Source organism: Centroberyx gerrardi, chromosome 13 (assembly GCF_048128805.1).
Source record: "Centroberyx gerrardi isolate f3 chromosome 13, fCenGer3.hap1.cur.20231027, whole genome shotgun sequence".
NCBI lineage: Eukaryota > Metazoa > Chordata > Actinopteri > Beryciformes > Berycidae > Centroberyx > Centroberyx gerrardi.
In genome coordinates this window covers 18,308,212-18,335,260 of record NC_136009.1, presented here as the reverse complement: position 1 = coordinate 18,335,260, position 27,049 = coordinate 18,308,212, and the positions used below count along the sequence as shown (strand labels likewise).

Sequence of the window (27,049 nt, the reverse complement as noted above, 5' to 3'; positions counted from 1 at the left end):
CCATGGCCATGAATACAAATAGTGGTTTTTGGAATTTGAAGTGCCAACCTGTACTCTTGTATCGCAAGAAAGAGAAAAGGGATATGACTCAGAGCGCTTCTTCTAACCACAAATGGACTCAGTTCTATATCGCCGGTTCTATTTTCGAATACTTATATCGGAATCAAGAGTGTCTGATAGCAGTTGTCTGGGAAAGGCGGGTGTAGCCCCGGGGTTTGTGGTCTTGTCTGACACTGTCTTTAGAAACAATTCCCAGCAAGGTGGACCAGAGAGAGGGCTAAGTGTCATGGGAAATGGTGCCATATGTCCAACTAGATTTTCAATGTTTAACCGCATCTTGGCGGTTGAAATGAAATACAAGCAGTTGCGCCATGGTCAAGAGTTCTCAGGGTATCATCTGTATTTGAAAAGCAGGTGTTATTTTGCAAATCCCAAATCTCTTTTCTCATCTCCCACCTCAGTCCTGTGTGTCTCTCACATCTGATGGGTGGCCATGTACTGCATTTGTGAAGTTGTATCGCACATTTTAGGCAACAACACATGGGTGTCTGGTATTTATATTGAGGGATATGGAAATGATAAATTGGAGTCTCTTTGTACAACACAGGTTGAACTAGTTCAAGAATTTACTTTAGTCTGTTTAAAGACATGTGAATGTACAGTGAAATGTACTTATGTTTTATTTAAAGTCGAGATGAAACGGCATTTCGAGAGTATCTAACTTCCGTATTGTGACGTATTTCTGAGTGAAACAGGAAAGACAGGCGGGACATAATGTTGGGAGGAATTTGATTTGAATGTTGAAAAGTGGGTGTGCTGTTGCTAGCTAGCTAACTAATGAATCTTAGCCTCTCTGTGCGCTAAAAGTTGAAGATTGATTGATGGGTGGATGTCATGATATTATTGGTTGAAATTAGTTACGGGCATGCTTACGTAAGCACACGGCATATTTTGTTTTACAGGAAGAAAACATGATTGAATTTTGATATGGATACATATCAACATATCATACAAGAATACAATGACATTGATTTTTGGTATTTTTTTTGGCATATATTGTTAAATAGGTGCACAGTATGACCGGGGATGTGATCTAAAAGGGTTAAAAAGGCATTTTTCTTTTCATCTCGTCTTTAATATAAAAAGAGGTTAACTGCAATGATCTCTTGAATCCTTCATGAATTTTTCGTGTTTACTTCTAAAGTAAGCTATTTTTTATTCTTTGGCCAGAAGTCAAGAAGTTCCACTGAACAGATTAGAAATACTGCAGTGAAGAACAAAGAGGCTGGAAAAAAAGAAGCAAAACCTTGATGGTGCTTTGTTCTCCAATATTAAGTATTCAAATATGCTTTTCATTTTTTTTCTCCTATTTTCTAATTCCCATTGGAAATCTTGACTTCATCGTTGGAAAACATGCCGTATGACCGCTCTCTCACTCCGGATATTGGATTATAGAGGCATCCACGCTGTTGGAGGAAAGCTTGACTCTGAGATCCGCTCTTTCTTCCAAAGATGTTGGCTACCAGTAATATTGGGAATAAAACAACATAAAAAGACAAACAATCTTGAAGCACTCCTGCTGTGACCACGGTGGGGGCACTCTTATTTGACTAAAGGCTACACCCTCCTTTATGCTGCAGAGAAAGCGTCCCTGTCAAACCCAAGCCCAGAACAATGGGGGCCAGCCTGGGGAAACAGGCCCATTTGCATGCAGCTGTTTGCCGTTTCCAGGACCACAAAGGCCAATCAAAGGAGTCTTAATGGAGGATGACAAGCGTCAACCAACGCCTTTGCTCTCTGTCTGTGCCAGCCCTCGCCACTCTGTCTCCCCTCCAAAAATGGCCCAGTTTTTTTTTAGCCTGATCAAACATTCCACTAGTGTTTTTTTTTTTCCTCCCTTCTTCTGATGTCCTGATGGCGGGGAGTTTTTAAGGTTAAAGGTTGGTTAGGGCAGGACCTCTCGAGAACAAAACAAATCTTGGGAAAGTACAGCAGATGAGTCTAAACATGACTGTATGTGTCATGGTCTGGTGCCTTCAGTTGCCACATGCCAATATCTTTATACCAAACCTCCATTATCTTTCATTTCATCTCCAGGGTTTTAAAAGCCTCAGACTGTATTTGCGTGGATCTGTTCGGATGCACCCATCTGAGCCACAGTGCCACTTCCAATTTCAAGGGTGTTGATAGAAAACAAAATATGTATTATGAGGGGGGGATTGTCGCCAGTGAATTATAGGCTGTCAACTGGAGAAGAAGAGAAACTCCCAGAATGCAACACATTGAGAGGCGGTCTTGGCCCTAGCTTTGCTCTCTTGAGCTCAATAGAGAGCTTAGCAGGCAGGTCAGGGGGAGGAATCTGAAAAGCTACTTTCCCCACAGTCACTCGCTGACCAGAATGCATGATAAGGCGTCGTGTCAACAAGGCCAGGAATAGGGATCACAGCCAATTATGGCAAAGTCAAAGTAGTTACCATGGCGACTTGATTCTATATAATGGATTATTTACTTGGCTTGGATTCACCCATAGTATAATTTTAGGTTAGTCTGAGATTCCGATAAAGAGAGAGCAGCCTGTTTTTTACACATACGGATTGTGTTATGGATTTTTCCTGCAGTTTTCTTGACACCGTTTTCTCTGCAGCTGGTGCCCTTCTGTCGCAGTCTTCGGCTGCTGCAAAGTTGAGCAGTCAAACAAAGCACGGAGCGCAAGATGAAAAGCTTTTCACACTTCCTTAAGACATCGACACTTGTGCACACAAACAATTTTATCTCTTGCCAAAACCTCGCGAGCTTGTTCTAACTTAAGAATCAACACAGAAGAATACCTGCATCAAAAAAAAACTTTTGTTGTCACAAGGGTTTTCCATCTGACGACAAAAAAAAATCTTAAGATCTTAAGCAACATCCAAAATGTCAGCCAAAAATATAGTGCCTTGAATGCAGTCCTCCTCCCACTGGCTGAAAAAAACTCCTTTATATACATTTAAACTTTTTAGACAGATTTGTCATTACCTGCGCAATTACAAATTGGCAAGATAGTCATTAATAAGACCAAGACTATCTGCAGTTTGGAGAAGAGGCAATTTGTTCTTTTGGGCCGCCGGTACAGTCTAGATACTCCCCTTAATTGATGTAGTGTTAGCCTATGACCAGAGAGATCTATACCGGCTAGGGAGGAGGAGGCTGGCAAGGCACAGGCCTAATCAATCGCTAGGCCTGTGTTGACAGCAGCATGCGATCATGCCATAGTGGTCTGATAGATGGCCAGAGTCGCCAGTGGACAGTGGGAGAAAGGAGGTTATGAAGGCTGATGTGTGTGTGTGCATGTGTCTGTGTGTCTGCGTGTCGTCCAAAGAAGGTTTCTCCATTCAGAATTTTAAAATCCCATGAAACGCATTCTTTCTGTCTGCTCTCTGTAGCTGGTGTGATAAACCCGTCACTCCTTCCATGAGGAATGGCAGGCGGGACGATCATTAGTCTTTGCAGTGAATCCAGGGACTCACTCTGTGTTTTATCATCCACTATTCTGGACAGGTTTTCTGAAAGGTATGGGTAATTGTCGTGGTTATTTCACTTATTGGAATAGATGGAGTGACCCTACAGCCCTCCACTTATGGCCAGGCTAGGCTGACATCTCTTAATGAGGTGATAAACAGCCCGGCTAAGCAGAATCTACTGGCCATTAGATAGATCACGGTATTATATGGTAATGAAATGTCTAGTGGTCTAATGTAAGTGAATTTATACTATTAGCTTCATATTTTCTGATATGACTACTAGTGAGTGCAGAAGATTCTCCTGATATGAAATGACTTGAACACGATATTTTGGACAGTTGAGACAGATGTCTATGTTTTTTTCCATGTTTGCCTGTGTGACATATGTAGACTGACATAGAATATCATTATAATTGAGCTAGGCGCAGCAGGCTGAAATGACTAGCAGACATGTGGGTCGGAGTTTCAGGGAAGGTATTTCAAGCCGGGATCACTTCAACTTTGAACAGTTCAAGCAATGCTAATTGCGTCAGGCCCCGACTGTCAAAAGTGTGAGGATAATTAGCGTGAGGGTGCGAAGCGAACCCGGGGTGGTAAGTGTTAGTACATGACAATGTTTGGGAGCCAATGGGAACATGAAAAAGGTAACAGGCTGAAAGGAGGGCTAATTAGGAGAGAGCAGCGCAGAAAATACAAATGGTAGCTCCCCCCTCAGGGACCCACTATAGCTGCAAACAACAGCGATTATTGACAGTTCATGCAGTGCTCTGCCTTGCATTTCTTAAACGGAGCACATTTGCATGTTCTACTTGGACTTAATTGTTTTCTCAGAACTGCAGACATTGTTACTTTTTTTTACTTTTAATCATTATTTCAACCTGTGATAATGGGTTTTCTTTCTTTCTTAATGTCTTTCTTCCTTCCTTTTTCCCAATCTTTCTTTCTTTCTTTCTTTCTTTCTTTCTTTCTTTCTTTCTTTCAAATCCCCGCTTTGCTTTGTGTTTATCTCCTTATCTGAAATTCCAGGTTATTTGTGACTTGAGATTTGATTGCTTGGGAAAGGGGAATACAAAGGAATAACCTTTTCATTGTAATTTGTTGAAAGGGGGGGGCGGGGGGGGGGGGGGGGGGGGGGCTGCAGACTTGAGCGAAATAGTTAATTTTCCCCCAAAGCAGAGCTATTTGGCTGCGCTCCCATCTGCTGTGTTCCATGTATAGATTTTTCCTCCTGTGTGGACTCCAGACAGTCCCCTCTTCGATCGCCGACACTGTAAAATGGATTAAATTACACTTCATTCTGCTGGGATTCTGCCTTTTTCTCTGTCTTACTTTACAGTGCAAGTAAAGCAAAAGAAACAAACGAGGGGACTTGTACCACTGTAAAACAAACCCTTCTCAGTCAAGCTACGTTTGGCTTTGTGGTGGATGTAGGTGGAGGGCTTTGTGTCGTACTGTAGCCTTTATATTTGCTCAAGGTTTTATGAGGTTACCACTGGTCTCTTATGACTTAGATTGGATGTCTTAGCCAACATCCAAGACCACAGAGAAATGGAGGAATTGAATTGTTTCGTCTCCCCCCCGCCCCTGTATCGTGTGCAACGGCCCGTCTGTTTAAAACTGTGGTAAACATTGGACTGCTGTTGCCTAGTTATTTCATGGCAATGGATTTTTACAGCATAATGTGTGGTCTTATTGTATTGGACCAGCGATCCTTTTAACTCATTAATTTTCTTTGCTTAAAGTTTCCCTCTGTCTTTGTCCTCTGTCAGGGTTCAGCCGTGCAGCCTTGCCGTTCGGGCTGGTCAGGAGAGAGCTCTCATGTGAAGGATATGCAATTGATGTGCGCTGCCCGGGGAGTGATGTCATTATGATCGAGACGGCCAACTACGGCCGGACTGACGACAAGATCTGTGACGCTGACCCATTCCAGATGGAGAACGTCAACTGCTACCTCCCCGACGCCTACAAGATTATATCACAAAGGTAAAAGGCTAGGGGATCTCGTTTCACAAACAGAACCAGGAGCCGGGGAGGTAAGGCACGGACCTCAGGGTGACGGGGGGGGGGTTGCTCTGCCCCTCCTCTCCTGCATACAGAAAAAAAATCATGTTTTCCACACTTTTTTTTTTAAACATTATATAAAAAAAAATAATCACCTTCCTTGTGCGACCACCTACATACTGGACAATTAATCAACATCTCACACCTTTGAAATGCTTTATTTTTTTGTTCATTGACTAGATTATGTAGGTGGCGTTTTGAAATTCAGAAAACTAGGGCACAGATTAGTTCTTGGCGGTTAGGAGTCGACATCCTTACACCAGGTTCTTCACACCAACTGTGCGTTGTTGCTGGTGTTTGAGTCATAATCAGTGTAGCTCAAAGAGACTGCGAGTCACATGAACACGCTCTTAATTCCCCGTCTGAAACATTGGGCTTGTTTTGTTAAAACACTGCACTGAGGTGGTTTTGCCTCGGGTATTGAGCGATGCCCCTCATCATACCTTTTATACTGGTGACACTCTCACGGGACGCCGCTTTGCTGTCAAAAGACAGCGCACAACACTTCAGCTCGGCTTCTGCTTACCCCCAGAGGTGTGTGTATTTTTAAACGGCACTAGATGAACCACTCAGAAATAGTAACCGGCCTGAGTTCATCTGTTAATGTACTTCTCTGTCCTAACCTGCCCCACCCACCCAAGCCCAGCTACTACATCATCACCCACCATCTTCCACCCTTGGGTTTTTCCGCGTTACATCCGCTTCTATATTTGCTCCCATGAGATGTGGCACTGCAGAATAGCTAATCACGTCTTCCCGTCTTACACTGTCTTGCCACATTTACAGCAGAGTCTCAGTACTCTCCTACAGTGATACACCACTGACAGTGGCCATGTCCCACAGTTTGACTGCAAACCACTTCAGTCTGCAGCAGATGTGTTGACAAGTCGCTCCCCGACTTGCTGGAGAGGCAATATGTGAGTGGGAGCTTTGAGATGCGCCACCAGCCCTTAACCAGAATTATTCTAATGATTCAGATCAGAGGAAGTGGGATCCTGACCATAATTAGGGTTGATGTGATAACCAGGGATGTTGCAGCAGTCACAAAGCCTTGGGAGAGCCTGATCAGTCCTCCTCCTGTCTGCAGCACACTCAAACCAGGAGGGTGTTCTAAGTGTGTCGCATTAAGAGACAATACACCACCACTACTGGGAAGTTTAACAAAAGAGGCAGTAGCACCGCAGACACATAAACAAACATATTAAACAAGATAGGGGAGAGGAAAACAGTGGGAAATCTATTGCAGACAGTGGCAGTTCTGTTGGTTTTGAAATTGTGACAAAAAAGCATTTATCAGGAACCCGTTTTTTCACAACACAAACAAGATGAAAATCAGACGGCATGCTTTCCAACAACGTCTAGATCAAAGTGTTTTGTCAACTAAAATGTTTTGTTGTTGATGAAAAAGTGGCTTGATAAAAGATTTATGGAGAAACTGATGGAAACTCAGGTCACTGGGCCTGTTTAATATTCAGGTGTTTGTTCTCTCAGAGAAATGTATGTAGACGGCATGACCTCTCTCTGCTGCCTCGCTCCCTCCACCTCGCTCACTTTTCACTGTTGTAGGTGTGAACGCTATTCACACAAAAGAAGAGATAATCTAAATTAGGTTCTTTTGCTGACTTGCATTAGCTTATTGCCACAGCCACCTATTTCCTGACCCAGTAAAACTAACTGAATAAATCTTTTACTTGGTCAGAGGGGCAGCCTTTTAGTTGGAAAGCAGGCAGGATTGCAGCACTTTTCTACCATAAGTGTGCGTTTCGACTGTTAACCGAATTGGAAAAAATAGTGCAATAGAGTTTGCCTGCAGTGATAGCTACCCATTTCATTTCAGCAACCGACAGTTTCAAGCAGACAAACCGTTTCTGCCAATGAAACATTTGACTTTTGAACATTAGAGTTCAGGTTTCCATCGTCTGATCGTCTCACAAATGTCGCATTCCAAAGGACAACGTATTATTTTTGAGATAGAGTCTCCCCAGATAGTTTCCATCATTGTTTCCGTCATACAGTATGTCAATAAAAACAAGCAGACATAATGACATCACATCTAAAAACCCCACCGATGTGCTAAAACTGACAATGTCAAATAGAAATGAATTGGTATTATAGATCCAGTGCAGTGATTCTAGTTCAGTCATGAAGAGCTTGCTATGGATTTCTCATGCAAGAAGTGTCATTTTTTCAATGTTTGATGGTTCATCTAATATGTTAAAACTGCTTCAGTGCCCCTCTCTCCATGCTCAGCTGATTCCCAGTAGGTTGTGGGGGTTTCCCATTTTACATTTAACATTTACAGTACAATCGGTGCTAAAATAAATTCTTACCACTGAAAAGAACGTGTCAGTTGTGATAATCTGATAAATCTTGCATTGATTTGAGTGGAATATCTTTTTTTGTTGCGCTCTTCTGCTGTCAGTCATTTTAAACTCTGAGGCAGTAACCAGTCTACTTTATAGCTAGCAGCGAGTCTCTTGAGCATTCGCTGCAGCCAAGCCATAACAGTAAATCTCTTAAGCACAAGTACAGCTGGCACCGCATCATCAGTTGTGTTAAAACCATAGCTGCTGCTGCTGCTGCTAATTGTCAACTTTCTAATGGATTTCTCTCCCTTTTATTCAAATAATCTTTGTTTGATAATCCATTAGTTTCAAAGGAAGGGTTTTTCTTTTTTTTGTTCATTTGAAATAGCTGGACTTAGAGTGCAGCTTGAAAAGCTTTGCTGTCCCTTTCTGGTTAATGAACATTTACCTTTTTATTCATTCCTCAAAGTTCCTGCATAGTTAAAACGCACAGTCGAGGTTGTATTTGAACTTGGTTGTGGTGCAACACATTTCCATTTTGCAGCGACAGAAAGCCTCTTGAATTACTAATGATTCTTTGAAAGACATGTCCAATGTTGAAATATATGTCCATCTTGCACGACTTTGCTTTTGACCTTCTGAAATATTTATCTCAGGCTTGCAAATTGTTGAATGTCCTATTTTGGTATCATTTTTTTCTTTGACGGATATCTGTTTGCCTCTGTTACTGCTGACAGCATTCTCAATCCCTCGGCCTCAAGAGAGCTTGATTGAAGTGGAGCCAATTTCATCCTATATTTACACAAAATCAGTCCTCTGCTGTCCTTTTTTTCTTCCCTCTCTTACTTGAACTTTCTAACACTCAGACACATCTGCAAACACGCACGCAAATGCACACACACACTAACTCACGCATCAGACTTTTAATTCAAAAGGGACTCACGTTCATCAGCCAGGCCATTTCATACTGCAAGCCGAAATATATATCTCTCGCAGAAATGACACATTCACATTGTGTTTGCTGCGCACATGCAGAGGATTCTCACTGTTTACCAGAGAGAGCCATTCCAGTCAACTGCATGTCACAGCCACCTGTTGTGTGTATTTTAATGAATGTCTTCCCTTTCAATAGCGGTATGAAGACGCTGTTAAAGGAGATAAATTCACCTTGGCTGGAGAAGTCCACATGCCATCATTAATCCCTGACATGCCATTACCACATTCACTCACATTCATTTACTCTTTCTTTCGTATTTCGTGTATTTAATGCTTTCATTCCCTTCTCTGTTTGCCAACTAGAATGCATATAGTAAGGGTCCTGGCTGGGATTTTCACCATTTTCATTGTAGCCGTACGGTGACATTTTTTTCCCTTTTGTGTTATGAATGTTGTCTTATCCTAATTTTCTTGCCATGGGTAGTGCTTTAAGTCATGCTGAAATCTCTGGTCAATCTTTTTTTCTAGGTGCAACAACCGTACCCAGTGTGTGGTTGTCACTGGCTCTGATGTCTTTCCCGATCCATGTCCTGGCACCTACAAGTACTTAGAGGTCCAGTATGAGTGTGTTCCCTATAGTAAGTATCCCCCATCCAAATCTCATATTGAACTCTTTTTTTTGTGAATGTGTTTTAAATGTGTTTTTTTTTTTTAGATTAGACAGACATGTGCTATAACTACAGCCTCTCCTCTTCCCTCCTTCATAATGGATAAGGTTGATTTTATAATCTGCTTGCAAGTGTCGGGGCTTGGTTCACAGACGATGCTTCGTTAAATTAAGGTGGAAGGATATGGAATGAGATTAGTGTAAATAATAACAAAATATATTGAAGTAGGCCTTAATTTTGAGTAGTCAAAAGTCATTTAAATGGCTTTAATTAAAATGACTCAAAATTTGTTTTTGTTACCTCTGAATTATTTACCTTTTTTTCATTCCTCAAAGTTCCTGCATAGTTAAAACGCACAACCGAGGTTGTATTTGAACTTGGTTGTGGTGCAACACATTTCCATTTTGCTGCGACAGAAAGCCTCTTGAATTACTAATGATGCTTTGAAAGACATGTCCACTGTTGAAATATATTTCACTGAAGTAATCCAAAACCCCTAACCCTAACCCTATTACTAGGTATTAGTTTTTTGTTTTTTTTCTTCTGTGGAAATGGAGTGAGATATCAAAATCAACGTATTACAGAAGATATTAGACAGCATCAGACAAAGTGATTGAAATCCTAAAATTGTTACACTGTTCTGAAGAATCAAAACTCTAGTGTGACTTTTTGAATGTGCCTGTGCTAAAACCTTTACAAAATCCCTGGATTTGATCGTGGATCAACTCTAGCCGTCCCGTGAGAAACTGGTTTAATTAAATGTAGAGTTGGCTAAACCTGCCACTGTTGTAAACTATGTCTCTGATATCTGATTTGAGTCATTCTACCTTAAAAGGGTATTTTAGAGTAGGACTTGACTTTATCCGTGCCTATGAAACCAGCACTTAGGTTTTTAATTTGATGAATTGTAAACTTTTTTTTTTTCTGAAATATTCACTCTTCTTTTCTTCTTTCAAACAGACCTCCCTTCCTCCTTCAGTCTTGTTCCCAACTAACCTCTTTGCTCTCGTTTTTTTTAAACTTCCAATCTTTCACATTGTCTCTAGACTCCCTTCTTCCCACTGTATGCAGCTTCAACGATCCGCTAAAGAAGCCCCATATTAGGCAGACTGTTCATCAGTCATTGCTCATTTGCCATTGCACTCTTTGGCTCATTAAAGAGTTTGGTCTGTAACATTAGCACCAAGTTATGTTTTTGTGTGTGTGGGCGAGCGTGCTTGGAATCGAGTTGTGATTTGTGTTTATAAAGTTTGAACAAAATTCCACCCCCAGTCAATACATGCCAAAAATAACTCTTGTACTGTTTCTCTAAGAATGTTATCTGTCTAAATATGCCGAGGATTTTGAGAAAAGTGTTTCTCTCTGTCATGCCATGTAGGAGAAGCATATTTAGAGGGTTATATTGTGCTTTTATAGTGGCCAATTTGTTATTTTGTTGGCAGTTTAAGAAGTTAGGAATGAACATTTTAATCCTCTGAAGAGCATGGCACATAGTTTGTCTCCGGTCTTAACGTGTGTGTTTTTACATCCTAGGGCGAGAGATCATTCACTAATAAACATTCTCTCTCCTAGCTCTTAACCCTAAAACAGTCCCGCAGTTCATCTCTTGGTCATATCCTCCAACATATTCTTCTTTTGTACCTGGTAGTTGACTCATGATAACCTTTCTCTCCCTTTTGCACTCTTTTTGCTTTCTTTTCCAATGCCTGAAATAGAAGTGGAGCAAAAAGGTAAATGAGTGGTCTGGTCCTTTCCCCCCCTCCGGCTCCTTGTTCTGTGGTGTTGAGTACAGCTCCCCTCACGTCTCCTCCCCCTTGATTGCCTCTCTTGTCAAATGCTAAACCCATAGGGGGATTGTTTGCAACACTGGAGTCCAAATGAATTTCAAAACCGAATTTCAAAAAGAAATCCAGGGTCATCGGATATAATTTTTTCTCAGACATGCAAACACAATGTGAAATGAATCACCAACTGAGCTGTGGTGATTTTTTCAGGGACTCTTGATTAGCGCGCTGTATTAACCCTTGAAGAATGAGTAGTTATTAGAATTGTGTATATTGCCCTTTGGCTCAGTCGTAGTTTGCTTGGCCCAACTTCTGCTGCACCCATAGCACGTGATGTGAGATAGCAGTGATGGCTGAGTGAGATTGGCAAAGACCAAAACGCTTGAAAAGAAAACACGAATTCTCTGTGTCCCTTTCATCCAGAACCAATTAATTTAAACCATCTAAATGGGAACCTTGCCTTGGCCTCCCTCACCCATCAGTGGTTACTCTTGTCTTTCGCCACAGAAGTAGTAAAAATCCTTTACCACTGTTGTTCGGTCTATTCCCCAACCTCCACTTTCATTTTACCTCTGCTTTGCTGCCGCCACCACCATTGACAACCTGTTGTTCACTCCCTCCACAAGATGTGAAGCCTTTTCCCTTTTCATTTTGGTTTAAGACCCAAGTCATGTGAGTGTGCATGTGCAGTGTGTCCATTTACCCAGCCGTTAGTGTGGCATTTGACGTCAGAGAGAGTCTGGTATTTAAAAAAAAAAAAAAAAAAAAAAAAAAAAGATGTGTGAACTCTACTTCTGCCATTTCCCATGTCTTCCATTTGCAGGATTTTACCCTTTTTTTGTTCACCTTTTATTTTGTTTTGTCCCTGTTAGGGTGTAGCAGCCGACCCTTGAGATGCAAGTTCTCTCCGCCTCGCATTTCTCGTTCTGAATAATCATTCTGGCATATTCATTTATTTTCTTTTTTCCCTATTCATTAGCAATAGTACAAAACAGTAGTTGAAATGTTCCTCCAGTCCCTGATCTTTTTGTCCTGCACTTGATTTGTACAGCAGCAAGAATGATGATGCGTGTTAGCGAAATGTATTATGTTTGAAATATTTTGCCTTATTATGTTTTGTTTCACTTTCCTCTCTGTCACTAGTTTTCATTTGTCCTGGGACTCTGAAGGGTATAGGAGGCCCCACCTTCATATTTGAGGCAGAGCAGCAAGCGGGGGCGTGGTGCAAAGACCCCCTGCAGGCTGGAGACAAGGTCTTCTTCATGCCCTGGACGCCGTACCGCACCGACACCCTCATCGAGTACGCCTCTCTGGAGGACTTCAAGAACGCCCGCCAGACAACCAGCTATAAACTCCCACATCGCGTTGACGGGACGGGCTTCGTAGCCTATGATGGTGCCATCTTCTTTAACAAGGAACGCACACGCAACATTGTCAAGTTTGACCTGCGCACGCGCATCAAGAGCGGCGAGGCTATTGTGAATAACGCCAACTATCACGACACCTCGCCGTACCGCTGGGGCGGGAAGACGGACATTGACCTGGCAGTAGACGAGAGGGGCTTATGGGTAATCTACGCCACAGAGCAGAACAACGGGCGCATTGTGGTGAGCCAGCTCAACCCATACACGCTACGCTTTGAAGCCACCTGGGAGACGGCGTATGACAAGCGCTCTGCCTCCAACGCCTTCATGGTATGCGGCGTGCTACATGTGGTGCGCTCGACCTACGAAGAGAACGAGAGCGAGGCCAGCAGGAGCCACATCGATTACATCTACAACACCAAGCTGAGCCAGGGCGAGTACACCGACATCCTCTTTCCCAACCAGTACCAGTACATCGCCGCTGTGGATTACAACCCCAGGGACAACCAGCTATACGTGTGGAATAACTTTTACATCCTGCGCTATGACCTGGACTTCGGCCCGCCGGATCCTGCAGAAGGTAAGACCGCCCGCTCCGTTTTGTTCAGCACATTGTCTTTGTGTAATGCGATGAGCTTCTGTTGTGTGGTTGTAGTGTGGGATGTCACAGATGACTGCCTTTTAATTTTGGATGCAGTTCAGGTGTGATATAGAAAAGAGGGTTGTGTTAGTCTTGGGGAAAGGGCTCATTTGCAGACAGAAATTACAGATTCACCTTGGAATGAGGGATAGCTCCCACCGGGATCTCACCGCTACAACGCCTGCTTCTTTATTACCATGAGGCAAGCTGAGGCACTCACTCTAGCTGAAGCCTGGACCCTATCAAATTCTTTAATCTTAGGCCTTATCCCAAACCATTATGAACACTGCCCTCGTGAACCTCCCTCTAATGCTTGGAATGGGATTCAGAAATATTGTGCACAGCATGACAAAGGCTGTCTCCTCTTCCTTGCCCTTGGATTTGAACTTGTGTTGCCATGGCTACCTCATCAACTTCTCAAAGGCCATTTTTTTACAATAGGAGAGACAATCACCAATAGGGAGGCAATCACCATAATATTGTGGCATAATATTGTTTATATGTGTGTGTGATTTAGGTGGCCGCATGGTGAATCAAGGCAGATGACAAGGTTAGAAGAATGACTCTATGGTGGAAAGAGAGATCAATTACAGTGAAGCATCTTGTCAGGCGGTTAGGGGGCTTAAATTAATCTGCGAAGCGCTGAGGGGAGACATACGTGTCATCAGACAGGGCCCTTACATCACGCTGATAATGGGCGTAATTACCTGACTGCAGCCACCTTATCCCAGAGAGCCGGGCTAAGTCCCTGTGCGAACGGGGGAAGCAAGGATCTCAACCCGACTCCACATTATGCTAGAGGCTCAAGTTGCCCCTGGAGCACTGGTCCAGATTAAGTTATGATTTCTAACTTCTGGATGTTCGGGAGGGGTTGGCAGGGGGAAATCTGATTCTTGACCTGTGTTGTTGGGGGGGAGGCTGATGTCTCAATGGAGGCTGTGTGCTCCTGAACTCTGGCCTCTTGTCAACACGTCTGTTTGTTTTCCTGCTGTTCCCTGGAATCTCTCCGGCATGAAATCTTGACACCCGCGGGGCTCCGAGTTTGTGTCTGTTTTGCAGAACAACCAGATCCTCAATTAAGACTATGTTAGAGGAGATATGAAATGCTCAAACTTTAATGAGTTCTCCATGCATGCAAACTGCCTGCTCTACTGTTCACGTCCTGATGTATGTAAATGTAATTAACAACTGAATTATCATAATTACCCTCCTTGTCTCAAAAGAGCCTCACGGAAAGGAGAAAAGTGGCCATCACAGTGCATTTCCAATGAAGGGTTTAATGTGCTCTCTCAGCTACTGTAATGCCTCGGTAAACAAAAATGCCACATAGTCTCTAATGCCACTTGCAGCAGGAACAGTGTATGTAATCAAGGAAACCAACAGCACATAGTTGTTGATTTCACCCATTATTTTTAGCACCCGTTTCCACCACTGTTCTGCCATTGGGATCCAATCAAGAATGCGTACTTGCCACTGTGGATCATTAAGTGTATTTTATGAGAACATTTTGAAATGTTGCCGGCTTAAAGAGGGAGAGAAAGCAGCTGAGATGCCGAGGCCAGCAGCAGTACCCTGGGTTTTGTGAATGGCACATGAAAATAATTGGTTCATGTTTATTAGGTTTTCCAGATCTACACCTTTAACTTCTTTACTATGTAGCTATTTGGATTTATTGCTGCCCGCGATATAGCGTTGAATTAAACAACCAATTCTGCAGGGTAATCTAATGGTGCTGAAATAATGTCTCTCTCACTGAAACAGGGGCACTTGAGGCATAGAGGAAATTAATTGTGCCCATTAAGATTCATCGACCACAAACTGAAGTTACCTCAAACACCAAACGAGTGTATTTCTCTCCTTTGCAGAACGCACGTAGCACAATGAGAGTGAGTCTCCTCTTCTGTCAAAAGCATCAACCTTGACTGTAATGCTCATCCTAGAGAGGCATGGAAGTGCCAACCGGATTATGGTCTATATTTAAGATGTTTTAGCAAAGTGATCAAAGCAGAAAATAATTGACCTTAGCAAGTTGTCTGAGTTCCCTTTATCTTGTGTGAAGTGTTTTTAAAACTTCAGGTCTCCGAACACCGATCCTGGTTGAAGGGGATTCACTAAGATTATTCCCCCTATTGATTGTTCCTGTTATTGTCCCAACCAATTTACACACAATTCAACAAAATGTCTATGCTCCGCTAATGCTTTGTGAACACAAAACACCAATGATCAATACTTAGCCGGTCCACCTCCTTAGAAGCCTCACTAAAAGAGGTGCATGCCAATAAAACGCACACCTAAGTGCTCGCCATTACAAAACTTGCAGGGACACTAGTGATGTATTTTCTGTGATGTGCAAAGACATCAACTGATTCCAGTCCAATGAATTCAAAAAACCAATCAGAACAGCCAGTAATTGCCAAGAGCATTTCAAACTAACAAGGAGAGAAAGGAGAAAATTAATTTGTCTTTGAGGTAGCATTGATCTGAGGCCTAAAGACGAGAAGCATAAAATGAATGGCTTTGTCCGAAAGGCTTAGCCACTTGGAGTAATCTGGTAACAGTGAACAGGAGTGGGCTCTGCATAGAATTGAAATGTCAAGCTAGCCAGACTTTCACACATATCTGTGTGCCTAACATATCTGCCATCACAAAGCCTATATGCTTTTGCGCGGTCATTTTGTGGCGAAAACCAGCTGCACACATTGGTGCACATAGGTTTACTTTTATATCACTGAACACCGCCTCCAGGTGAGCCTTCAAAACAGAGGACATTTATAGATGGATCATGCACTAAGCCTGTGTTCCACCCTCTGAAGCATGATGTTAAGCAACAGAAATAGAGGGAGGCTGAAGTAAAGGAGCCAGGAGATTTTGGAACAGCTCTAATTGTTCTGCTTGTTGCCATGGCTCAACGCTGGCTTCACGACTGAAGGAATATGGGACTTGTTCAAGTGGACATTATAGGCGCGGAAGAAAGAGAGTTTTTAGATAGAGTGAGGATGAAAAGAGAACACTATTGTTTTTACAGTGTGCGTGTGTGTGTGTGTGTCTGTGTGGCTGTATTTCTTCCTGTCTGTCTGTGTGTGCCTTTGTGTGTCTTGGGTGCCGTTTTGCCACCTCCCTCTCACTCAGAGTGTGTACTTGTGACCGCACTAAGTCTGCTGCCTCACAGGCTTCAGTTTCAGCCCCCATAAATTACCGCACATAGATACAGGATATGTCCGGCAGAGCTTTTTCTGTCTGCTGCTCTTTAAAGAACGAGTGTCAATAATTCAATCAGCCCCGCACCAACTGGCTTTAGTTTTGTCAATGGCAAAAATAATGATATATTCATGAGTGGTGGATGACAAACCACACTTGGCTGTTTTTTTGTCCCTTACCTTCCATGCCAAGCTATGTGACCAGATGGTTCAGGCCCATTACATTACGCAGGACTGATGCTCACGTCATACAGGCTTGGATAGAGCAGCATGGGTGCATATAAGCAGCCTACTGTAAAATTCATATCTTGTGGGATTTGTTGTTTCTCTATTATTATTTACCAGCACTGGCTCTTCAAAAGAGGCAAAAAGACTAACTGTAGCTCTTACACAGTTCTTATCCACTGAGACTGTCTTATTGAGTCGAGCTGAAATGCTCGAGAAAACAAACGAACAAAGACACATCAATATATTAAAACACACACATACACACGCGCACACACGCAGCGAGAGAAAGTCACACTACCCCTTGTTCATTTTTGCATTGGTAGTATGGCAATGTGCCCATTAGTTTGGTTAAGTGCTGGCTGGTTCTCTCTTATTTTGTCCTTGCATTTGGCCATGCTCACAGTGAGACAACTGGTATGAGAATAAAAATAATATCGCAGCCATCCCATGTTTTTACATTTCAACTGGATTGGCATTTAGAAGTTTGTTCATAATTTCATATGGTTTGGAAATGGATTCCTGCAGATGTAGGGATGATTTTAACTGAACTCCTGTATTTGAGATTTTATTTCTACAGTGTGTTTTTTTTGTTTTTTTGTTATTGTACTTGGAAGATTAGCCTTGTAAGAGATTCATCCTCAGAATTTAAACCAATTAAAACAGCTTGATTTGGCTGTGAGTTGTCATTGCTCTTCCTAATAGCAGGTATTAGGCAGCTTATTATCCATTTATCCTGGAGCCTATATGGACAGGTACTGTAGATAGTTTGGGCTCTTTTGACTAAGTGTGTATAATTAGAGATAAAAACCTTTTTGTATTGGTGTAAGCAGTAAAGGCAAAGACAGACAGAATTTCTAGACCCCTGATTATCTGATTATGGTTTTATTTAATTATTTTTTCATTTTCCAAGCTGATAAATGGCTCTGGGGTGCTGTTATAATGTCTTATATGCCTTGATTGATGATCTTGCATAATGGTTTTCTTTCCTTTCAGCACTATTTTAATTTACTCCATTCTGTTCAGAGCCTGCTGCTGTCGTCCATTTTTCAAGTGTTCAATCTCAAACTCTGTAATATTATTTACAACGGGCATTATTCAACATATGGCAACAATATGCCCTGCCTATCAGATTGGCCATCAAGAGTGACTTGACTGCCTCTTGAGAGAAATAGTAGCTAATTGGGACAGCCCTCTCTTGGCTGAGTGCTATCAGAGGATCTTACTGGTGGGGAAATTGCTCATTGCAATCAAAAGAAAATTGTAGCGCGCATGGTGCAGAGACATCAAAGAAGCATACACAGCAACACAGGCATCTGAAAAGTAGTTTACTTTCTGCTGCAATGATTTGGTTATATATTTGTTGTCGTTGATGTTGTTGTTGCAATCACACCCTAATATAAAATCCAAAGGCCTTTGACTACAAACATCCAAAAACATATGCTTCTCTTTAAATTAAAAACGTCAACTTCACGTATGAATGCCTCTCTTAAAGCGGTGAGATTTTGTGATTTTGCTGGAGAGAGGGAAAGTGAGAGAGAGAGAAAGAGCAAGTGCCTCATAGCATGAAATCAGTCATGAATGTTTGTAATTATGGAAACAATACAAATTTGGTGCTACTTTTATACAGGAGAAAATAATAAGCGTTCTCAATGTTCCTAACATGCTAAAAGCTCATATCTCTGCAGGATGTTTGGAGAGCTTGAGAGGAAATTCAAGTTGCTAAAAAATGGCAGTTTAGGACAGATAATCATTTAAAAATGTATGTATGTATGCACAATAGATGTGTGCAGAGGCTATAAATATGAGAATACTACGAATTATGCATGGTTTTGTGGTTTTGAAAGATTTAGATGAAGTGGTCATGGTTGATGCAGACAATTCAGTATATATTTTTCATTTTTCTTTATTCGGTAGCCCATATTCTCATATCCTCAGTATCTCTGAATTCATTCAGTTACTAATGGTAACGTATGGTTTTAGAAATACAATTTGCATTACCTAGGATGACAAAGAACCACCTGTAACAAATATAAAGACCAAACATACTGTATGTGCGTATTGAAATTGTGTGATATTGTGAGCTGAGATCTGGAAGGTAGGGCTTTGGATCCTTGACTTGGAGCAATATGGTCTCAAGAGCGAGTTAATTAGGCGATGCAAGCATGCAGTTACAGGCAGAGGCATATTAAGGTCTATATTTGCCTATGGAAAAGCAGATGTTTGCTCAGGTGTGGAGAGGTTTAATATTCTGAAACACAATTACATGCGTCCTTTTAGATTGCAGTTGAATTTTATTGCATTATAGGCGCATATTGAATCAGGCGAGTCAGCCTATGAATCATCTCACTTAGGTCAACAAAATTTCTTCACAAGCAATACATAACTTCTTATTTGTTATGTATTGCTTTTCATTTTTTTCTTTTTTTCCCCTTTAAATGTTATATTGTTATACTGTTGTGTTATATCATAGCCTGTTAAGTGTTTGTTGGATTTCACTTGACATTTTAGGAAAAAAATACATATACTGTATGTATACTGTAATAATGTACTTTATAGTACTACTATTATCTTCTCTGATCCTTGACTATTTGTCACGTACACTCATACTTTTACCTCAATTCCTAGGAGTAATTCTGAGAACCTTGATAGCTCTCTGCTCTAAAAGATGGCCCTGACCTCTCCATATCATCTGTTCATGACAATAACCGAACATGTCAGCTGTCAGTTTTGCAGCCACACTGGCCAGAAACATGTGAACGAGTGAGTGGGTGACAGACATACAATGACTGAATGAGCGTGAGGTAATTAGCCAGGGCTCCTTGCAGGGGAAAAGGGCAGGGAGTGAAATGTCACAATGCAGCCGCTCTGCAGGGTTATCCAGGCTTTTTTTTTTAATAGCGAGCATCACAAGAATATTGTCCCCTTCCTGCTGTGGGCTCCTGACCACATCCCCCGAGATCGGCTTTGTAATAAACTCAGATATTTCACTGGAATGGAAAAGCACAGATTCCCCTGATTGGCTGATTAGCTCCAGAGGTAAAATGTGGGCTTTGTCACCATTCACTGTCAGGAAATGGAGATATGTGTCTGATGATGGGGTGTCAGATAGCATGATATTGCATTTTCCCAGATGCACCCGGAGCCCCCGAAGACAACACAGCAGAGCCTTTCACAAAGGCAGACCTTATTGTGGGAAGCTGCTTTTATCTCCACAAACAATCAGCTGGCCGTGGGTAAAATGTATGATCATTCATGCAGGAGACAAGTAGTGTATCCATGTACACACACGCACACACACACACACACACACACACACAAGCATTTCTTGTGCTTTCTTTTTATTTATATTGGCTATTCATACTGTATTAAATTTATATTTATAGATTTCCTATTTCTCCTCTCTCGTTTCCTAGTTATCTCCAGGCTCTCTCCAGCAGATATCCATCTGTATACACAGCGATTTTAAGCACACATGTAGGAACACACCTGTGCAGTAGAGCATACACATACACTCATGCACATGTGCATGGGCACACTCACACATAGATTTGCTCTGCAGGGTAGGCGGGGATTGAATACAGTGGAATCGCATTATTGCTGATGTATGGCTTTTGCCTGGAGCAGTGCAATTCTCCTTCCTCACCCCAGCTTTATCAAAGTGAGAGAGATGAACTAGGCAGAAAAAAGTAAAATGCAGGCAGGCTTTGTCTTCCCTGCTGACATTTAATCAACCCAAGGTTCCAACTCTCTTGAGAAGAAATCACTCCCATCCATGCAGAAGGATGCTCCACCACCAGTCCTTTCCTTATTTGTGGGCTTAAGTAAACTGAAACTAGCAGAGATAGTGTGGCATTTGCAGGTTTGCCTTGATTCTGTGCAGTGAAGGAGCAGAACAGAGGTGGAGTTACGGCCGAATGCTGCACGAAGCCTTTTATTTCCGAGAATTATGAGCAGCAGTAACTCCAAGCAATACCTACAAACCGTGGGACTCAAAACAGTTAACGTTTCCCCACCGACAGGAGTGATGGGAGTTCAGGGCAAGGACATTTATTGACTCGAGCTCTAACAGCTTCACTCTTCTCTTGCTCTAGTGCCAACTATCGAAGATTTCTCCGTCTCGCCATCCATTCCCGACACCACCGCGATGATCACCACTACTGCTGCGGCTACAGGGAAGGGACAGGTGAACACGACTGCAGCGGCAGCAGACCCCAGGGACGGGAGAGACCCGTTCGAGGACTCCCGCGGCTCAGCTACAGCAGAACCCACCGTCCCGGAGCTGCCTCCCACACCCAGGCGCTTCTGTGAGGCAACCAGGAGGAGAGCCATCGACTGGCCCCAGACCCACACTGGAACCACTGTGGACCGGCCCTGCCCCAAAGGAACCAGAGGTAGGCCTACCGTATGGGGGTGTAGTGTGTGTGCGGTGTGTGTATGTGGGCGTGTGTGTGCGACAAGCTTTGATAACCATTATGCCACAATGTAAACCTGTTCTTTAAATTTGCATTATTCAAAGATGCATGTAGGATTTTCCTATTTATATATTGCTGTGAAATTAGTTGTGACAATGCATTCAAATGCTAACAATAAACCATGGTTAGTCCTCACAGCTACTGAGAAGAACCAGTGATGTGCTTTGCAATTTAATTTGGTACAATTTGGGCGTTTGGGGCTCGATTTCCCATAAAATCCCTTCCGGTAATGTAGTAAGTTAGGCATCAAAAGCAGCAGTGAAGGAGAATCGTGATACATGACAATAGAAAGCCGCTCACAGGGACTATGGAACATGCTGCTCATGGTTATTATGCCAATTCATTTGACAATGACATCAGCTCTCCAGAAAAATAAAAAATCTTACACAAGTTACCTTTGAAAACCCCATCACAGATACTGACAGAACTGTCATAATATAAAGCATGGCTATTGGGGGATAAAAGCAAGAAAGAGACAATGTTTTGACTGTGGGGGTGAAATGGTGATGAGTCTTGGATTACATACGCTGTTGCTCTTGTCAGTGAAGCGGCAGTCATTAGATATAATCTTGTATTTAATTTAGACATGCATAATATGGGAGCATATAAATTGTTTACAATTCTGAAATGTGTCTATTTACCAACAATGACAAACTAGGGTATTGCTTGCCAATTAGGACTAAGCTATTATATATGTAAGAACCTGAAAGTCTATTGCTATCCCCTCTACCATTAAATTTCCCTTGTTCCTTTAGACTATGCAAAGCTGACAGGCTTTGAAATTGTTTTGAAATGGTTTTTCCTGCTGACCAGTTAGTTTCCCGCACTAGAGAGTCTGGCTGAATGGAGGATCAGCAGGAGAAACAGTATCTGAGAAAGGTTTTGGCTTCCCTCCAACTGGTGTGTTTGTTCTGTGGTACTGCAGGCATCGCCTCCTTCCTCTGCACCATGGCGGGGACCTGGTGCTCCAAAGGACCGGACCTCAGCAACTGCACCTCCCACTGGGTGACTCAAGTCGCACAAAAGGTAACCTGGAAATGTGTTAATTGTAAAATACAGTGGGGAATGAACAAAAAACTCTGCTCTCTTTCCTGTGTGTCTCTGAGGAACAACTTGGCCCTTAAAGGAAAAATCCACACTAAAACACTTTAACACTGTTTAAAAAAAAAAAAAAACGTGTTTCACAGTGTAGGTATTTCTGGGCCCATTTTGTTGTTTGTATTGTTATTATTCCCGCAGATAACTGGCCAAAGGTAGACGATGCGACATCACATTGAGAAATTTGCAGCACAGCTACAATGAACTTTAATAGCAGAAAAATTTGAGCTATCTAAAACATCAATGGTAAACGTCAGGTTTTTGTGTCAGCCCTTCAGAATTGAAGAGCAAGGGCTTCTGTCTAGACACGCCATTTTCAACAATCATACAGGGAGAAATCCATCATAGAAGAAGAAAAGGTACCAATTTCTACACTGACAGTAGCCTCAATAGACCAGAATACAATGCAGTCACAAGTTGTATTTCAAGTAAGGGGCACAACTCTTGCTTTTTTCTCAACTGGAAAAACACGCTCTCTTGCTCTTACTATGCTATCGCTATTGCTCTCTCCAGCTACATGTACTGAATGCCACAAGGGGGTTGTCAAAAGGCATTCTGGGAAATGTAGGAAATCACTAACAGCAGGTTGGGGGAAAGTGGGTATGCCAAAAACATAACTCCTGCAATGCATTGAACATCACAGATTGATCATATATAACAGTGAAGGTGGAATTTTTCTTTCTTTTCTTTAAATCTGTTCTTATCTACTGCACAAGCTCATTGCAGACTACTTGTGGTTTTCTCACACTAAGCTTATGTGTCACACTTAAAGTATTGTCTTCCCGACTACACATTCAATGCCTGTGTTTACATTCATTCTGCCCACAATGAATTGTTCCTGGTGAACGAGCACTGTTATTATTGATTCTAACTCTGAGAGGTATACAAGATACATTATATCAGCTTCACATTGCAGAACCATCATCTAAGGCCTGTTTCATTGACCCGCCCCCGCTTTGCTTGTTGTTGCTTCTTTAGATCCGGAGCGGTGAAAACGCAGCTAATTTAGCCAACGAGCTGGCGCGCCACACGCAGGGCCCGGTGTTTGCCGGTGACGTCAGCTCCTCGGTGCGTCTGATGGAGCAGCTCGTCGACATCCTGGACGCCCAGCTGCAGGAGCTCAGGCCCAGCGAGAAGGACTCAGCTGGACGCAGCTTCAACAAGGTACTGTGGAAACCCTGCCTGCCCCATTGTGGCCTCTCATTAAACTTTGTCCCCCCTTTGCTCCAACTCTGGCTCAACACAGCTCAGGACATTCATTAGAAGGACCCCTACTGCCACGCACAAACACAAACCCGCGCACACACTTACATGTATGGTAACACACACTCACACACACAGACACACAGAGACTCAGGTGAGGGGGCTAGGGAGGCAGGCCTTGCCCAGAGGGGAAGCTCATTCCTCTCCAGCTCCCTGGTAATTACTGGCTTTGGAAACGCAGCCTCACCTGGCAGTTCCAGCTTAAAGGAGCTAATGGCCATGAGCCCCCCACCAACACAAAGAATAACTCTTCCGTACTGACAAGTATGGTACTGCCCTCCCCTGGAGCTCCTACCAGTACTCTGAGAGAAAAGAGTAGGCCAAGACATACCTACATCGCTCACCTGTTGACAGTCCCACGGAGAGATGAGTGACAGTTTGAGAAATTACATTGTTATTCAGACTTTTCCGACAACAGCTTCTCTGTAAACAAGGTGATTTGCACTAAAATGACATCCGTCATTTGTATCCTTATGTGCAGACTGCCAGCAGCTACATTGTCATGCTATTGTTTATTTGCAGGTAAGAGCTAACAGGTTGCTCACTGCAGTGCCAACAGTGTTGCAGTGATTGGAAGGACATAGCAACACTAGCACATGATTGACTGCTGACAAGCAACATTGCCAAAAGTTGTAGGCAACTTTTACCCAGCAGTAAACAAGGAAATGATGGCAGTCTACAATCCATGGGAGCAGTCTTTTCTTGGTTGATTTGTCTTGGTCCAGAGAAAATAGATTGGCTCCCTGTGTGAGTTACACACAGTGTGCTGAAACCATTAGGTTGTCATTTAGAAAAAAATAACATTTTACCTCTGTGTTTTCTAATTATGTGTGAGAGCTGCTGTATTCTCTGTGATTTTCTCCAGTCTTGACTAACATAGGAGGGGAATGCAACTTAATTTGTACCAAGAGTCCAACAAAGGGCTTAAAAGAGCTGGCACAATATTACAATCTCTATGCCATGAAGTACAAATGACTCCATCCTGCATTGTTTATTGCCTCAATATATTTTAAAGCATCACTAATGCAGAGCATCAGAGTCTAGTCTCAGTGTTTTTCCTCCACAGTGCTGTGCATTTCTCATTTCTACCCCCCACTATTATGTAATCCATATTCATATTAGGAATTCAAATACCATTCCCCCAAAGCATTTGGAGCTGTCGCATTATTTTAGGGTTATATTTCATGGACCTGAGCTTTTTCTTCTTTTATTAATTCCTGTAATTTATGGTAAGTGGCATGAATTAATGGTCCCTGTTTTTGAGCTGTAACCTCTTTTCTTGCAACCTCTTTGCTACCTAATGTCTGTCTGTTGTTCTTGATCCTCTTTTTGTGTGGGAAAGCTTCAAAAAAGAGAGAAGACATGCAGGGCATATATGAAGGTATACTACTGGGATTTCAAAGTTGCTTTTTCCCTGATCCCTACTGCTTGACCGGCAGCATGCAGCACTGTCCGTCTGTATGTCCTTGATTGTGTTGTTTTGTCCCCGGTGGCCTGCTTGTATAAGTGTCAGTATGGCTGCTGCTTCCTCATCTGACTCACTGTCTGTATATCTGTTAGCCTATCAATCTGTCCATCCTTGGAAATCATTGCCAATATCGCTCTGCCTTTGCACCTATCCTATTCCTTTTCTCTCTCATATCACTTATACATCTTTTTTCTGTCAGATATCTTTTTCTCTCCTTTTCTCTCTCCTCCTCTCTTCCTCCCCCACTCTTTCTCTCCCTCCCTCTCTTGTCGGCTCTTTGTGCGTTGTGTGAGTAATTGCCTTCCCACGGTCGTAATTGCACCTCCCTGTCAGCCAGAAGTGTGATCAAAGTGGCAGTGTGCTCAATTTTCACTTGCTTACATTGTACAATTTCCAGTATCCCTTGTCCCCTTAGCAAAAAATTATCTTCTCTCCCATTGCAGTTCTTTTTTATCTGCGGGATTAATTTCTAAACCCATTTATGTGTTTGTGTTGCAATCTGATTTTTCAGCCTCTCCCTCAGTCATTTTTGCTTTCTTCTTCTGTGGCATGGTTTATTTCTACGAGCTGCTTCTGCTGAAAGACACGGCCGTGGCGTAAACACACAAGAAGCGACGCCTCGCATGGCATAAAACAAATGATCACATTTTGTATTTCTTGTCGGCTCGCGGGTGTTCACCATAAGTTGGGGCTGTTTTTACTGAGGTCTTATTTTCCTGTGAGAAATGGGGGATACAATTCCCTCAGTTGATGTAGAACTGTCTTCTCTTTTGCATCACAATTCATCATCTGCTGTTGCTCTTGAAGTCAGCGCCACCCAAGGGTTCGCCGGCTTGCTCGCTGAGCTCTCACCGCAGCTCTCACCACACCATACATTTCTCCAGCTAGCGAGCCATGGGGGCTCTCCTGGTAACACCCCTGTGATTTGTAGAGTGGCGTGACCTCCACCCAGGCGAGAATTAAAGAGGATTCAATCAGAACACAGGTTCTTTCTCTGCTACACAAATTAGAGACAGGGGACTCTTTTTTTTTTTTCCTTTTGGATTCCATGGGCCCTGCGAGGATGGCTCACCAGGGGGGGAAGACCATTTAGTGTCTGTCTGGGTGTAATGGCTCCGGCCCTGTAATCACCACTACTCTGGCTCAGGCTCTCTCCCCCACACACACTTACTCCCATCATAGTCACAGCTCGCAAGCTTCCTCTTGCTCGCAAGGTCAGGGCCACAGAGATTGATTTCCGTGCTCAGACCTGAGACATAAAGACACACTGAGAGGCTCGTGTCTGGATACAGCCATTGCCACTGTAGTTAATGTGAGCTCAGTGGTTAAATGCTGTGGTTAATCATAGATTGGTGCAGACTTTGGTTGATCCCCATTCTTGTTATTCCAGGCAAATGGATAATCCTGCCTATGGTCAATTAGTGTTTTGGATAATCACAGCTGTAGCTAATTGGTACAGTGAGCAAGGGCTTGTTGTGGTTAATTACCGTTATTGTGGAGGGCCTTGCTGTGGTTAATGGCACCTATGGTTAAATTGTCACTCTGATTTATCACGCCATGGGCTGCTCTAGATTTGTTATCATTTTACAACTGTCTGTCTTTAGCTGTAGTATTGGAAGATGTGAGCGTGCTGAGCCAGGCAGAAGTCATGAACTCAGCCTTGCAGGGTCAAAGGAAACTCTTGTTTTATCAACATATGATACTTTTCTTGTGTGGGTTTTGTACTGGAATGTTTTGCTTACTTACTGCTTATCAGAAACCAGGAAATGAAAGGATCGCCATTGAAAACAAGCAGAATTATCCCCATCTTGACTCAGACTGCCACTCAGACATGGATTCCATGAAACTGCCCTTTTCCTTCAGGAGAAAAGTATGTTTCAAGGCCATTACAGGCAGATCCTGTTATGGAAATGGAAAGACTATTGTGAGTGAAGATAATTGTTCTTTGGAAAATAGTTGCTGAAGAACAGGAACTGAGAATACAGCATTGTAGGAGACGGCTCCATTCAGCAAAAAAAAAGAAAAAAGAAACATTTGGTTTGTGTTTCTGTTTCCCCTCAAGCA

General features: G+C 42.6%; 1 protein-coding gene across 1 annotated transcript in view; it reads left to right on the top strand.

The window, feature by feature from the left end:
- Positions 1–371: 371 nt before the first annotated feature.
- The window catches only part of adgrl2b.1 (adhesion G protein-coupled receptor L2b, tandem duplicate 1), a 45,345-nt gene continuing 18,667 nt past the window's right edge, over positions 372–27,049 (top strand). The window contains exons 1-7 of the mRNA XM_071926475.2: positions 372–390; positions 5,270–5,483; positions 9,332–9,441; positions 12,399–13,199; positions 20,776–21,075; positions 22,082–22,182; positions 23,233–23,418. Coding sequence (XP_071782576.1) covers positions 372–390; positions 5,270–5,483; positions 9,332–9,441; positions 12,399–13,199; positions 20,776–21,075; positions 22,082–22,182; positions 23,233–23,418 — 1,731 coding nt within the window. The remainder of the gene's footprint in view (positions 391–5,269; positions 5,484–9,331; positions 9,442–12,398; positions 13,200–20,775; positions 21,076–22,081; positions 22,183–23,232; positions 23,419–27,049) is intronic.